General features: G+C 39.9%; 1 protein-coding gene across 5 annotated transcripts in view; it reads left to right on the top strand.

The window, feature by feature from the left end:
- Window positions 1–1,973: 1,973 nt before the first annotated feature.
- Window positions 1,974–16,418, top strand: part of LOC131426449 (uncharacterized) — a 115,591-nt gene continuing 101,146 nt past the window's right edge. For 2 of the 5 annotated variants that reach the window (XM_058589187.1, XM_058589184.1), the window contains exon 1: window positions 1,979–2,836. In XM_058589187.1, coding sequence (XP_058445170.1) covers window positions 2,743–2,836 — 94 coding nt within the window. In that variant the 5' untranslated portion in view covers window positions 1,979–2,742. Of the gene's footprint in view, window positions 2,837–16,418 lie in introns of all 5 variants that reach the window. The other 3 variants (XM_058589188.1, XM_058589186.1, XM_058589185.1) reach the window with 3 other exon arrangements.

The raw sequence follows: 16,418 nt of genomic DNA, 5'->3' as shown, positions 1-16,418 counted from the left end.
TTTCGAGTTTCGAAATCATAGTTTATAGTTTATAGTTTATAGTTTATAGTTTATAGTTTATAGTTTATAGTTTATAGTTTATAGTTTATAGTTTATAGTTTATAGTTTATAGTTTATAGTTTATAGTTTATAGTTTATAGTTTATAGTTTATAGTTTATAGTTTATAGTTTATAGTTTATAGTTTATAGTTTATAGTTTATAGTTTATAGTTTATAGTTTATAGTTTATAGTTTATAGTTTATAGTTTATAGTTTATAGTTTATAGTTTATAGTTTATAGTTTATAGTTTATAGTTTATAGTTTATAGTTTATAGTTTATAGTTTATAGTTTATAGTTTATAGTATTTAGTTTTTGGTTTTTCATGTTCAGTTTTCTGTTCTTAGTTATTATTTTCATTATTTAGTGCTTAGCTTTTAGTTTTCAATTTTAAGTTTTTAGATTTGAGATTTAAGTTTTTAGATGATTTCTAGTATTATGTTTTCTGTTTTTTGTTCCTAGTCTCTTATTTCTTGTTTCTAGTTACTAGGTTCTTTTTTCTTGTATCTTGTTTCGAGTGTCTTGGTTTTTGTTTGTTCTTTATTTCTTGTTCCTCGTTATTTTTTGTTGGTTATTTGCTACTTGCTTTTGATTTTGTAGTTGTAATAAAGTTTTGAAATCAATAACAAAAACGAATCGCTCGCTTAGACGCAATAAACGATATTGTTATTCAAGCTAATTCTAGTTTAATTCGATCTCATCGACTACTGAGAATTAAATCTGCCCACACTAACTATAGGTTTTAGCGAATCCTTTTCAAGTATGTGTCGACTATTCGATCGATGTCCCCACGTGTTCGATTTTCACCAGTCCCGCAGTGCTGTGAAAATTTATTTCCTAATTCTCTTTCTAGTTTCTAATTGTTAGGCTCACTTGATGGGCTAGTTGTAATTGGTAGTTTTAAGTATATGATAACATATGTATCTATTGGAGAACTGTAATCTGTTGATATAGAAGAGGAGGAGGTTTTATGCCTGGCGGAGAACGATTGTAAGATTTCAGCTCCATTGGTCTTTTTTCTAAATTCTAAATGCATTTGAATTTTCTCTTCAAGGTTTAAGCTTACTCTGGAGAAAGGGAAAACAATAGAAAAATACTTAGGATAAATCATTTCACCACAATTTTCAAACTAATTCGAAAACCATTTCTTACAATGAATGAGGATTGATTTTCAGACGTCCTTTAGCATACTATGTAAGCTGGTAAATCAATCTTCGCTTCGTTTCATCAATTTTTGGCGCAACATAAAAAAAACCCTAAACACCTCACCGGCAAAACCTCAAAACCCCAAGCAAATGTGAAAGAAAAAAGCGACGAACCTGACAAGCCAGTTAAATTCCCGTCGCACGCTTACCCACCCGGTCCACCCGCCCGCTCAACCGACTGCATCGGACTCGAGCAACGATCGGCAGAAAAGTCATACCAATTGAGTCACCCCAGGGCGGATCGAAATCCGCCTTGATGAGTCAAAAAGAAAATCGAAAAAAATGCTGAAATTTGACACAATTTCAACCTGCCACGATGCGACACACGAGGATTCAGCCGAGCGCAAACTTTCGGCCGGGCAGAGCTTACTGTGTTGGAAAACACTAAACCGAAAAAAAAAAAATAAACTCATCAAAAAGCTCCGAAGACACTGTCAGGTTTGAGTGCCGTGAGTGCCACCGAAGCACATGCTGCTGCGCGCGAAGAGTCGAGCGCACCGTCGTCTCCTCGTGCCACGCTCTGCTGATTCCACGTTAGGTGTTTCGCATCGCAACGCGGCACGGCTTGCTGCTCGCATTCATTAGCCAACCAAAAACGGTTGCTTCGAAAAAGCGAAGAGAGTGTATTGGTGTGTGTTTGTGTGCGAAAGAAATTATGGGAAAGAAAGTAGTCGCTCCCGTTCGCGGTGTTCGTCGTCGTTCGTAGCCCGAAGAAGCGCGATCGTTAGCCAACCAACCAACGCGAACTCGAAGAAAGCGCACAGAGAAGGTCCGTTTTGTGGTCCGTTGGGGAACTTTCTTGCAACAGTTCAACAGTGACCGCGGTTCGAGTAAGACGTTCTGTTGTTTACAGCTGAAGTTTTTTTCTCCCAAGTCAGTCAGTCGACTTCAAGTCATCCCCCCGAAGGAACAGTGTTGCGCGGTGCTACGACGACGCAGGAGAAACGGGACGAGTCTAACGGGAGCCTTTCTCTTGTGGCCTTCGCCGCCCCTCGTCGGAACCGGATATCGCGACTCAGCAGCGCAAGTGACAAGTGAGAGTGGCAACAAAACCGCCTCCGAGTAGATTATTATTACTTTGCGCTGGCTATCGGGTTGTGCTGAAAGTGTTTGCTCAGTCGGGAAAGTGACAAAGTTATTTTGCCTTCCGAGAGGAAAGGAAAGCAAAAAAAAACGGCGCCGTGTTTGCTCGGTGCACGACGGTCAATCTAGTGGTGAAATTAGAAGAAGCTGAGCGTTTTTTTTTTCTCGAAAGAGAATGGAAATTCAGTGAAAACACATTTCTTTTGGGCGCTGGCATCACGGAAAAGAATGTAAAAGTTCCAAGCGAAAAACAAATTGAAAAAAAACCGAAACGCGGTGTAATTTTGTGGACAAGTGACATCGACTGGCGTGGAAGCGACGAACCGACCGACCGACCGCGTGAACCTCGAAAAGACAAAAAAAAAGACGAAGGAAGAAAAGCTCAAAGACGTTCCAAGGTGGATTAATCGACGGCCATGACGCGTCGAAAGTATGCCTGTCAGCAGCTGCTACTGCTGATGCTACTGGTGCTGACGGGAATCGTGACCCACGCACAGGATGCCGAGGAAGGTAAGTTTCGGAAGGAATTTGAGCTGTGCTTTTATTTTTTTATTTTTTATTGGATTGCTCGAAAAAAAAACGAACTCAAAAATCAGTGAAGATACGCCGAGAAACAGTTCACACCCGTTCGGAATCAATTATCGATCGGAGAACTAGGTCAGATTTGAGTTTGAATTCGGAAGAAAAATTCGGAATGAAAATAGTGATTATTTTCAGACAAAAATCAATTTTATTATTGTTGACGACTTACGTAAATATCTACTATTCGATTCCATTCGACAATTGGTTCCTGCGAGAAATCAAGCACAATTAAAGTGATACTTACTTAACGGAAGGCAACCGAAGCAGTCGATGGCTTCATAGACAAAATAGACGGGTGTGGAAATCGGTTGAAGGTTTGGTTGATCTCAAACGATTTTTTTTTGTGCTGCAAGCCAAGCAAACACAAGCAACGTAAAACGCACAAAAATTAGAACCCATTTTTATTGTTGTTGTGAAACTATGGGTTGTTGGTTGCCGAGTATCGTCTTTCTGGATGTAAAGACTGTCCCAGAAAGTATGGACGCACTTTGATTTCGCTGTTCACAAGTGTTAAATATTCAAATTTTATTCGATATACTGATAATATCAGACTACAACAACAGAATATTATTCTCAACATTTGCTACTTAGCCATTGTAGACTAGCTGGCGCACCTTCTTGCGAACGTTCCTCATTAAATTCCGTACAGACTTCTTGGCGACAAGTTTTGACACTTTTTTCCAATCTTTTTCGAACTGTTGAATGGTTTCGGCTGCATGATAAGACATGTTTCCTAAGATGTGCCTTCGTTCATGCCCAAAATTCCTCAATTGGTCGAAGTTGTGGGCAATTTGGTGGATTCATGTCTTTAGAGACGAAAGTGACATTTTTGGTAGTATTCCATTCTACCGTTGATTTCGAGCAGTGGCAAGAAGCAAGATCTGGCCAGAAGACAACAGGACCCTTGTGGCTTCGAATAATGGGTAGTAATCGTTTTTATAAACATTTCTTGATGTATATTTCGCTGTTCATTGAAGCAGTGGTGATGAAGGGTTTCGAAATTTTACCGCAGCTACAAATTGCTTGCCAGACCATCAGGAATCAGAACAAATTGGCTCAAATGGCTCGTTCCCCTTGATATTTGGAGATTTGTGCCTGACCATAGCTTTCTGACCTAATTTTTCGACTTCAATCGATGTGTCGGACTGGTTCAACACATGCCCTTCTCGCACCGTATAATATTGTGGTCCCGGCAAGGATTTGTAATCGAGTTTCACGTAGGTTTCGTCGTCCATGATTATGCAGTTCAAATTTCCTGCATGAATCGTATTCTACAGCTTTCGAACCCTCGGTCTGATCGATGCTTCATGTTTCGGACTACGTTTTGGCTGTTTCTGCTTCTTATAGGTTCGAAGATTCAAACGTTTTAAGCACGAAGAACATTTCACTTCGAAGTGTCCACTTTTTTGGTCACATCCCGAACTGAAATCTCTTTTTTTTTTGCTCGAACGCCTTCAGTATACGTTTATCCAACTGAGGGTTAGCAGGACCTTTTTTTCGACCCGATTTCGGTTTATCCTCACCGAACTTCCTGATTGCATTTCGCACGGCTTTTTCACTTAGACCTTCCATTTTGCTATCTTTCTCAGTGACAGTCCGCGTTCTGTGCACCATTTGTACACCATTTTTCGACGTTGTTCTGCTGAAAGTCCACGCATTTCGAAACAAACTAATGAATAAACAACTGCACAAGTGGTTAGAGAAGAGTTTAAACAACAGGACGCAGCCATAAAAATTGACAGATTCTGAACCATTGCAAAATGGCAGCGGTTTTTGGTTGCTTCCATACTTTCTGGGACACATCTAATATTATTAGTGCTTTTAATTTATCAACTTGGCAGTTGAAACGACTGATAAGATTCAAACCTGAAATAATTAGTATTTCTACGTACATTTTTGTTTGTCATTATTCTTAAAAAGAGAACTAATTATCAAGGGCATTTTTTAAATTGATTTTTATCCATTTTCAAATGGTTAATTGCTTTCAATAGCAGTTGGGCATTTTTTGTGGTGGGATGATCAAAATTTTCACATATATTTTCCTTCTGAAACACGTGCAAACTTTTTTTTGATTATCCATGGAAGAGAAACATTCTCTGGTTTTTAAGAAACAAAACTGATACGGTTAATTCAAACAATTAACTTAGTTGTATCATTACACAAATAAGATCGTAGATAAAATTAACCAATTTTTTTATCTATATATATAAAATAATAGCGAAAAAAGTGTGTGTTGCTAATGTTCTCTGGTATGCGTGGACCGATCCTCAAATGATTTGTTTTGTTCGAAAGGTGACGTTTATGCGGAGGTTTTAGGCTATAATACATAAGGGAAATCCTTCGGGAAAGTAGAGAAAAACTAGAAAATTGGTTAATTTGGAATTGAAAATTTTCCGCTCAATGCATGCTAGATCTCCGATGATTGTTTGGCGTGTATGAAGTTGTGAAATGCTAGCAGACTGTAGAGCAAAATATGAATACTAGATTATTATTGAAATATTTTGGCGCCAAACGAGCTGATTTGGGCAAACATTTCACTGAGCCTACTTGATTCACGTGTTTCTTTATTTCGAATCACATGTTCGATTTCGTAAGGGCGCCAAATGAACAGCATACAGGTTTCCATTTTCCGATGTATAAATTTGGGTTCAATGCCGTCAAGTCAAATTATAGAACGACTACAAGAAAAGAAAGAGATTAATGTTTTTTTATGATTCGTTGTTGCTAAAACTCCAGAGATGAGAATCCTCTCTTCACGATAGATATAATTATTGCTGTCACAATGCGCTGAAGTTTTATTCAGATACAACAGGATTGAGGTGTGCTGTCACTTTTAATTAACACCGTTAACTCAAACACCAAAACTGTTCGGCTCTCTACTTTTTGGAATAGTTCCATTCAAATTAGAAAAAAATTTCTCGGCTCAAATTTTTCATAAGCATTTCCCATGCTATACCTTTGAAGGATTCTTTGGACGAAATTTTGTGTAATTTTTTCTCGAAACGTCCTCCAAATTTCGTCAATTGCTTAAAATTGCAAGGTTATTTATTTGAGTCCAAACGTCTTCAATTGTACCCAGAGTACTTGGAAATTTTAAATTATTTGCGTTTGAGTGACTATGAACAGTTGTCCAATGTACTCGAACCATCACGTTTGCCTCCTGTTATTAAATTACATCGATGGAACCGAGATTTTCAAACTCATCGACATGTTTTGCCTATTCGAACGATTCACTCTCTTGCTCATAAACTGCCAAACTGACCAACAATTGTCAGTTGATTCATTTTTACGGAACATGAAGGATGATACTTCTCACTGTGCGAGAAAGATACTATTCTACTTCACTCATCCAAAACAATCATGAGGGTCGTTCGATTATTCTGCAGAAAATCGAGGAACAAGTACAAAAAAAAGTTTAAAGTTCAAACGGTAATCGCAAATGTTGTCGAGGCAGCAATTTTGAATGGCAAATTAGATGAAGCGAAAGTTTTCATTCCTCGCATTCCAATGATGCCCACTGATATGTCATTTGAATTTGAACGTTATTTTCTCATCCGTTTAACTTTTCTGTTACCGTCAATAATCGTTATGAGTCTGTAGCGTGAATTTAGAGTTTTTTCAGATGGTAAATTGTACGCTGCCTGTTTGCGTTTCGGCAAACCATCGGTTTTCTATATTCTGTCCTGTTGTCCGCGATATGAAAAAGGTTGGGGCCACTATCATAGAGCATTATAACAATATTTTTCTTCAATAATCATTAAAATTGTTGAGTAGTTTTGATTTTCTACATCTAATCTAATATTATTGCGCTACGAAGTGTGTAGGGGTCCGCTAGTATAAATATAAAACATAATTGAATCAACAAATACGTTGCCAACTACATCAACTCAAATTTTTTTGACATTTAATAAATGGTTGATTTGTTTTAACAATAAAATCTGCCGAAACAAACCATTTTTTCGTTAACCAGGATGAGAATTTTACTTCAAATCAAATATACATAAATTGTTGATGCAGAAGGGAGAAATTAAGGAGTGTATCGATAAGTAGCTAGCAACATTCAAACAGTTATTACTCTGAAATGGCTTAATTTTTTGCAGCGTGTTTTGCGGTGACATGTTTGTTTACATGTCAAAAACAGCTGCGCAATCGATTGGTTTCGGTACGGTTCATCGTTTCAATGACGAGTCGAATTGATCCGGAAACGCGAAAGAAAATTCTGCACTCGTGGTGCTCAGAAAGTGGTGTCACGTTCAACGAAATTGCAAAACGGGTGAAAGTGCACCACACCAGTGTCAAAAATACTGTCGAGAAGTTCGGTAAGACCCTTTCCATGAAGGATTTGCCCCGAACCGGTAGGAAAACGGGTCCCAGCCAGCCCGGCCGGAACTTAAAAGTGGTTGAGTACATCAGAAAAAACCCATCGGTGTCGACGCGGGATTTGGCAAGGCAGTTCAACACCAGCATCGGGATGATTCAAAGTTCGGAACTCCCTGAAGACGTATAAGAAACAGAAGGTGCCGAAAAAGTCCCTGATACAGCAAGTTCAGGCCAAAACAAAAGCGAAAAAACTGTATAACCGGATTCTGATGGTATACAATTTTTAACCCACTTTACCCTATATTCCCGGATCCGGAAGTTGGATCCGCATGAAATACAGGAATTACGTATGGGACTTTTCATTTGAACCTAAGTTTGTGAAAATCGGTCGCGCCATCTATGAGAAAAGTTAGAACATATATTTTCTTTTTTTTTTGCACATTTTACCCCATAACTCCCGAACCGGAAGTCGGGTCCAAATAATATTCAGGAACTTTTTATGGGACCTCAAGACCTTTAATTTGAATCTAAGTTTGTGAAAATTGGTTCAGCCATCTCTGAGAAAAGTTAGTACAAAGAAACGTTTCATACACACATACGCACATACACACACAGACATTTTGCGTACTCGACGAACTGAGTCGAATGGTATATGACACTCGGCCCTCCGGGCCTCGGTTCAAATGTCGGTTTTCACAGTGATTGCATAACCTTTCTATATGAGAAAGGCAAAACAGCTTCGAAAAAAAATTGACGTTTGGCCCGATCCATTCCCGGTTGTCCCGCGACTCGCACGTTAATATGCAGCAGGCAATGCCTACTTGACCGAAAATTGTTTCAAACTCGAGTATCGCGCGCCAATTTGACATAAGTCAAAAACTTGCTCCTTGTTTTCTTCTTCTTGTTCGATACCGTCAATTATGTTTTGTTCACCGTTGCGTTATGCCGTTTGTATGTTGGTAGATAGATGGAAAAAATGAACACTCCGAGCTACAAACCAATTTATCTCGCACATGCAAGGAGTGAAAACTTAATTTTAAGAACAGCTATATTCCATGTGTGTGTGTTTGCAGAAGTTAAAGAAACACCTAGCGCTAATGACCAAAGCAAATACCACGTACAGCCAACGCTAACCGGACCGTCAAAAGTAGGTTTGTCCGTCTCCGCCAAGCTGAGCGGAGTCTTCCCGTGCGCTTTCCACACTTACACTTGCACACTTGCACACGGTAAGGAAAGGTGATGATGTTGGAACCACCGGAGCCGCACGCCAGGGATTCGCGCATCCGAGAACCGATCCGATCCGAATTTAAAAACGCAGATAATAAGCCAGAAAATAATCAAATCATCAACGGGTTTTCCGAGCACCGACGATGATGATGATGATGAGGAGGAGGAGGAAGATCGCGATTTCGATCACGCAACAATAAGCGGCCACCAGGCCTCGGATAACGGCTCAGCTCACGTGTGGTGATGGTGGTCGTTCCCGAATTGCAGCAGCAGTCATTTCACCTGCTTCACGCACCTTCCACCGGGGATGACCACAGGAAAGATCGTTTTTTTTTTGGAATGACGATCTGATTCCAATTGGCCCCGTCAGCGTGTGGTTGGTGGGTGATTGCGATGTGACAGAGGACGAGAAGGCCCCACACGTAGTAGGGGATCCCGGTTCGTCACCAAGCGACGACAAGTGGACCAGCACAGCAGCACGAGGCCACACAAAACGACAGAAGTAGAAACAGAAAGTCCGAGCCACTCCGGAGAAACTCTTGACACAGATTTGCTTGATCGAACACTGGTCGGCCGCATTTGTGTTTGTGTCTATGACTGAGTCTGTGTGTGATTTGCTGTATTCGGTCTAGTTCCCCGCATCTAGATCATGAAGATTGGCATCGGTGGGTCGTCGTCGTTCATGATTATCGGATCTGACAGAAGCCGGTGCCGGCGCCGTTTCGTCGTTTCCACCGTTGGCGACAACCTCTTTGTGACGTTGAGTAGCGTTTATGCACAGAGTAATGATCCTATTTAAATTTAAATTGCTCTGTTAACTAGTAGTCATTGACATCGAATCGAAGCTACAGAAGCTCCAGTTGACTACCCTGCACTTGAAACTTAACGAAAATGATGTCTTTGAAATTTTTGACATATTTCAAGTATGAGGTCAAATACATTTCCATCAAACAAAGTTTGTTTAACGGTTTTGAAAACAGTTTTGAAAAATTCATAGATCATTCAAATTTTTAATTGAGTTTTTTCCGATCTGAACTAAGTTCGTTGTTCCAAAGGCAATATATAAAACTAACTGTAAGCACTGCATTTAGGTGAAATTACACAGAAATTAACAGAAACAAGAAAATTTGGATGCATTTGAACGTTTAAAATCCGCACACGCAAAATTCAGTTTTTATCGAATTATTACAAAATTTTCGGGGAGTAACAATTTTTTAAATAAAGATTCATGTTTTTTAACGTGGCCGTTGAGCTACAATAAATATTTGTTGTTTTTATTGCTGAATTTCGTTGTTATCTTCTTAACTGAAGGAAAGGCACTCTCATTGTTATCCGAGTAAATTAAGCTGGGGAGCAGTGGTTCGCTATTCACGCTCGCTTCAATCGGTTCCCTTTTGTTGTTATTGACGGAAATATCTTTATTTATTTGTCCAGGCGTTGAATACGTTGTAAGCTGCAGGCTTCACACCAAAAAAAAAAATTGAATTTTACAGGTAACTTAATCCCGATCTTAATACGGTGTAATCTATAAATCTAATCTAATTTGTCCAATGACGGAAAATTTCATTTCTAATGACTTTATGTTCGACTTTAACTTGCATACTGCTAGCAGGGGCGACTGCGTGCTTTTAAATGGGAGCGGGTCATTTCGCCGAATGCCATTTCGCCGAAAGTCGTTTCACCGAATGAGTCATTTCGCCGAAAGTGTCTTTTTTTAGGGTCAAAAAAAAGATGGCTCGGCGGAACAAAGCCGCCGAGGCGACGGCAACTGAACTGGCCGCCGACCCGCCGTCGGAAGGGGCGGCCTCTTGCATACAAACCTGTAACCGCCTCGTTTGCCCGGTCTACTCAAAGCTGTTTTTTTTTTTACTTCAGTTAGGTCCGAACGAGCGGTAGCGAGGTCGGATAGTATACGAACAAAACGATGTGGCGAAGCCGCATTAGATTATTATCCATCAGCACTCAGTTGTCGGAAAATTCCGCAAACAATTGCCTGATAGCCACACTAATAAAGTCAACTAATTATTTTGGGAGTTCCGTTCTGAGGATCATGAATAAACCTACAAAAATTATTCGAGTCTCGAAATCATTTCAGAAGTACGATTGTAGGTCAACAAAACGGGAGTAAACATAATCATTTTTTATCAATTTCAATTACGATATTAAGACTAATGACGAATTTGGCAAAATTACCCTTTCGGCGAAATGACTTTCGGCGAAATGACTTTCAGCGAAATGACTTTCGGCGAAATGACTTTCAGCGAAATGACTTTCGGCGAAATGGCATTCGGCGAAACGGCTTTCGGCGAAATGGCATTCGGCGAAACGGCTTTCGGTGTAATGGCTTTCGGTGAAATGGCTTTCGGAGAAATGACCCTGATCCTTTTAAATGCACCTTTTACCAGCCAAGCAAATGTGTGCTTCTGTGGCTCAGTCGATAAACAGACGTACTATTTGATCCAATGATTCTCGGTTCAATTCGCGGCGGTCACTATCAGGATCTTTTTTTTTTATTCCAGTGAATTTCATGTCATTTCAAGACACAATATTGAATGTTTATCCACGCAAATTTGCGTGAACTGCGACGCTCCATTTATGTGCATCTAATAAGATATAAAATCATAGGGTTTTTTTTCGAAGTTTCTTGTTCTACATGGGATACAAATTATGGATTCGTTGAAGGGAGTATTTCATTGTTATTGGTGACTGCCACGGAAGTACTGGGATTATTTGGGACCGATGTACAAAAAGTACCGCTGTTCTTCGGTGTAGTTCAGTTTATCACAAGACTTAACGTAGTGAACAGAGTTTTGGCAATATTCACATATAGCCATCTGATCGTCGTAGGTAACAAGTGATTTACTTGGAATCCTTGTATCCTCATCGAAAGTCACATAAGAAGATATAGTTTTCTTCAAGCGCATGCGTAACATATGTACACCGTGCGGAATACCAGGGAAAAGGCTCTTCCATGCTTCCTTTTCGATAGAGAGAATATCTCCGTACTAGGATATAGTTTTTCCAACAAAATGGTCGCACGCACTTCTATCGCATTATCCTCCATATAAACTGGTATGTACTTGTTTGTTGCATCGAAATCTTCAAGTTCTCATATCGAAGGCCAAAGTTTGCACTACCCACAGCTAACAACAATTGTATTCTGCCGTAGTGTATGTGATGCCGATAGCTTTTGTTCATTTGGTTTGCTAATTTCGAAATCGTCCTCTTGTCCACTGCACAATACTGTACTTGGCTTCTACCGTCACGAACGTAAGCGATTTTGTTGTTTTTCGTCGCACGGCCTTCGTGTAGTGGCATGATGCCAAATCCGTCCAGGAGATTGTCGGACCGTTGTGAGCCTTCAGGAGAGTGAAAATCCGCGTCCATTTGCGGTGCCTGCGGTAACGAAAGATGTACTCCGCTGTCCGCAAGTATAAATAACTTGCCAAATTACGAACTTGTAGGTGAATTTCGATATTTTCTGAACACGAAGGTTCTTGGGAACATCCCGCTTATCCTTGGTAGTCACATACAGATTTCCTGGAATCTAGTTGTAGTTTGCCTTCGCCCTTTTTCGTCACGGTTCGGAAACGAACGTAGTTAAGGTCGAGTTGCGGTATTCTGCCCGGAAGTCTTGCTCACAGGCACTAAGGCTCTGCACCATCTTAGAATCGACAGTTTTCTGCATATTAACCCATGATTCTGTCATTTATTCTACATTCATCACTTCACTAGGTTGTTTTAGAAGGTGCTATTTTTATATTGAGCGCCGTTCCGAAGAGTGTTTAGGGCTTTGAATTCTTTAGGCACGAAATCGACAGCATTCACCTTATACCACTCTAGCACGTCCTTCGTGTAGTGGCATAAAGCCAATTCCAGTCAGATTATCGTCCAACCGTCATGAGCCTTGAGAAAAGGGAGTAGCCGTTTCTGGCGAAACTTTTCCAAATAAGACTTTTTCTGGACAGATTCAATTTTGTATAAGACAAATTTGCTATTAGTTCAATCCAAGATGCATTTTTGCCTTTCTCTATAGACAGATAATATAAATGCTGGTGAAAACGACTTTTGATCGGAGCTCCGAAGACCCCAAGTGTTGTATACCATTCGACTCAGTTCGACGAGATGGGAAAATTCTTGTGTGCACTTTAAAAAAATTTCTTCGCGCAATTTTCTCGGATATAGCTAGACCGATTTTAACAAACTTAGGCTCATTTGGAAGCTACTACAGGGTCAAGAATCGAGAACTTGTGGTTTCGAAGATATAATGGTATAAGTGACGTAACCGACAAAACGCGTTTTTTCTATCCGTACATTTTTTCATGAAGTAATAAATGAGTTAAAATGTATTGTTGCTGAAACGTTTGGTTTCCAGAATGTTGTCGAATATGCGAAGTAAGCGTTGATTCACGCTCATGTGAACTAACCGAAACAATCTGGATTATTTTGTATTAAAAAACTAGGTGTATTAAAGAGGATTTTATTTATTCAATTGTGCGTTATTAGTTATCTTAAAACAGTCTCAGTCAATGACGCTGAATGAAGAAACGAACTTTTGTGTTTACTCCAGCAATTAGGGTCTGTGAAACCGATTAAGCTGCTTTTGGCCAATATTTTTGAAATTGTTCTATAGTTGTAGCTAGTTGTTTATATTGAGAGAGTTCTTAAAACACCTTTGGTGTAGTGACAAGATGCCAAATCAGCCCAGCATAGCGAGGGAGCGTCATGGCTGCGTAGGAATGGTCACAATCGCTTCTCTAGGCATTTTTTGCGGTATATTACCTTGTTTGCCGTTCCGGGAGTAATGAAGCTGCGGCTTGCTCGACCACAACTGCATATTGCCTGCTGAACCAAACTTTTTTTTTGGGGAAAGTTCACCGTTTGCCTCGTCCTGAAATGCTACTCTACGTCGTTCCGTTGCATGGCAGAAGAAAAAAACATTCCGGGAAGCTGCCTAAAATCGTCCAACACATAAGTTTCATCGTCCATTGTCACGCAGGAAAACTTCGTTAAATATTTGTGGGTAATTTGGTAACAATAAGTTCAGCTGCGTAATCTATTGATACAGAAACTGAAATCTCATAACGGAAGTAGCAATTTTTGTCCAACTATTTTACCACTTCATTCCAATCGCAGCAGAAGCAGACATAAAATGTATTTTTTTTCAACCGCAATGTGGCTATTTTCCATAGTTTACCAGTCACTTGCGTTACTCCGGTCGACTACGGGAAACGACACCTGGCGCTTACGGTAGTACCAAATGTTCCTCAAGCATCACCAAATGTGATAACATAATAACACCATAGCTAATTGCACTAACAAGTTTATTTCTCTTCGCAATGGACCAAACGTGTCGGAACAAATCGTCCAGCCATGGCCTACTAGAAGAGAGAAAACGAGTCAAGAAAAAAAAGACTAACATTGACACCTTGGCTCAATCTGGTGTGTATTTCGGTAATTAACCGAACAATCGGTCTTCTGGTCATCTCAGTCAGTCAGTCAATTTCGCCAGAAGGCGCCGCTTTCGACCGCTGCTTCCCAATCGAATCAGTCCAAACCAGATCTGACAGACACCAATTTCAACAATTAGCTCAGCAGTTCACAGAAACAACAGCAGCAGCAGCAGCGTCGGAAAACCAGGAGAGCTTACAGTTAATTCACTTACTTTTTTTTGCGCATTCGCTTTCTCGGGTTTTCTACATTCCCCATTGCCTACATTGCCTTCCGATTCTGCTCTCTTAAGTAGTCAACTTACAAGTGGAAGTGAAAAGAAAGAAAAAACAACAAACCAAGCATTTCTCTCCCGGAATCGACAGCGAGTTGCATCCAGTCAGTCAGTCAGTCTATCTGTCTGTCGGTGCAGTGTAGCCAGTGCAGAATGAGTTGTTCTTTTTTCCTACCGATTTTGCCGTTCACTCATTCGTTGGCGGCGGCTGCGGCCTATTTTCTTCACGCGGGACGGGAGTCCATGCACCGTAGCACGAACAAGGAGAAAACACCTGTTGGGGAGTTGCGATGGGGCCTGCTACTCTCGGGAGCGCAGTTGTGCCCGTTTTGATTTGCGATGGAAAACAAACAACAAAATAAAAACAAAAGAAAAATAAACACATGAAGAATCGTCGGTTGAAGTTCACTGTCGATCACGCAATTGATTTATCGATCGACATGAATGTGATATATTTGAGTAGAAGTAATCGATTAGCTAGACAATTTTAGGGTAGAAAAAAGTATGCACAACAAACAGACATTTCGAAAAAAATAAACAAATGTCGGACGAATTGACATTTTTATAACATAAAATCCAAGGAAGTACCCAAAACATTCAACGAACTAGTGGATAAACAAAAAAATAGGTAAAAACTATCAAATTTGATTTTAAGGTTAGTTTCAAACATTTAAAAATGATGGCATCGATCAAAGAATGCCATGTGTCATATAGAAAATATGATAAAGACTGTCCCAGAAAGTATGGACGCACTTTGATTTCGCTGTAAATAATTCACAAGTGTTAGATATTCAAATTTTATTCGATATACTGATAATATTAGACTACAACAACAGTCTACAATTGTAGACTAGCTGGCGAACCTTCTTGCGAACGTTCCTCATTAACTTTCGTACAGACTTCTTAGTGACAAGTTTTGACACTTATTTCCAATCTTTTTCGAACTGTTGAATGGTTTCGGCTGCCGAGACATGTTTCCTAAGATGTGCCTTCGTTAATGCCCAAAATTTCTCAATTGGTCAAAGTTGTGGGCAATTTGATGGATTTAAGTCTTGTGGGACGAGTGACCATGGGACGAGTAGTATACCATTCTACCGTTGATTTCGAGTAGTGGCAAAAAGCAAGATCTGGCCAGAAGACAACAGGATCCTTGTGGCTTCGAATCATGGGTAGAAGTCGTTTTTCTGAACATTCCTTGATGTATATTTCGCTGTTCATTGAAGCAGTGGTGATGAAGGGTTTCGAAATCTTACCGCAGCTACAAATTGCTTGCCAGGCCATAGCTCTCTTACCAAATTTTTCGACTTCAATCGATATCTCGGACTGGTTTAACACTTGCCCTTCTCGCACCGTATAATATTGTGGTCCCGGCAAGGATTTGTAATCGAGTTTCACGTAGGTTACGTCGTTCATGATTATGCAGTTCAAATTTCCAGCAAGAATCGTATTGTACAGCTTTCGAACCCTCGGCCTGATCGATGCTTCTTGTTTCGGACTACGTTTTGGTTGTTTCTGATTCTTATAGGTTCGAAGATTCGAACGTTCACTAGCACGAAGAACATTTGACTTCGAAGGGCCCACTTTTTTGGCCACATCCCAAACTGAAACTTCTTTCTTTTGCTCGAACGCCTTCAGTATACGTTTATCCAACTGAGGGTTAGCAGGAACTTTTTTTCGACCCGTTTTCGGTTCATCCTCTAAGGTGTTATCCTCACCGAACTTCCTGATTGCATTTCGCACGACTTTTTAACTAACTCCTTCCATTTTTGCTATCGTTCTCAGTATCAGTCCGCGTTCTGTTCACCATTTGTACACAATTTTTCGACGTTGTTCTGCTGGAAGTCCACGCATTTCGGAACAAACTAACGAAAACGAACAAAAGCCATAAAAATTGACAGATTCTGAACCATTGCGAAATGGCAGCGGTTTTTGGTTGCGTCCATACTTTCTGGGACAGTCTTTATTGCGTTTGTTCATTATTATTTATTATGTTTGTAATGTCTTGTAAATAAATTATAGCAAGTTTTAAGCCAAAAAAATCCTTCACAGAAGGTGCTTCTATTCTTGATTTCGCAGCAAAGTAAAAATTCAGTCAAGACATAGATCTTGCATCTGGAAATTCACGAGCAGTAAATGGACATTATTCAAACTGCGGAATAAAAGCGCTCGGAAACGTCTAGATCTTTCGTAGACAAAAAATAAAAATAAAGTTTCGAGCTGCAACCGCAAAAGTGCATT

Source organism: Malaya genurostris, chromosome 1 (assembly GCF_030247185.1).
Source record: "Malaya genurostris strain Urasoe2022 chromosome 1, Malgen_1.1, whole genome shotgun sequence".
Classification (NCBI taxonomy): domain Eukaryota; kingdom Metazoa; phylum Arthropoda; class Insecta; order Diptera; family Culicidae; genus Malaya; species Malaya genurostris.
This window is presented reverse-complemented; position numbering and strand designations above follow the sequence as displayed.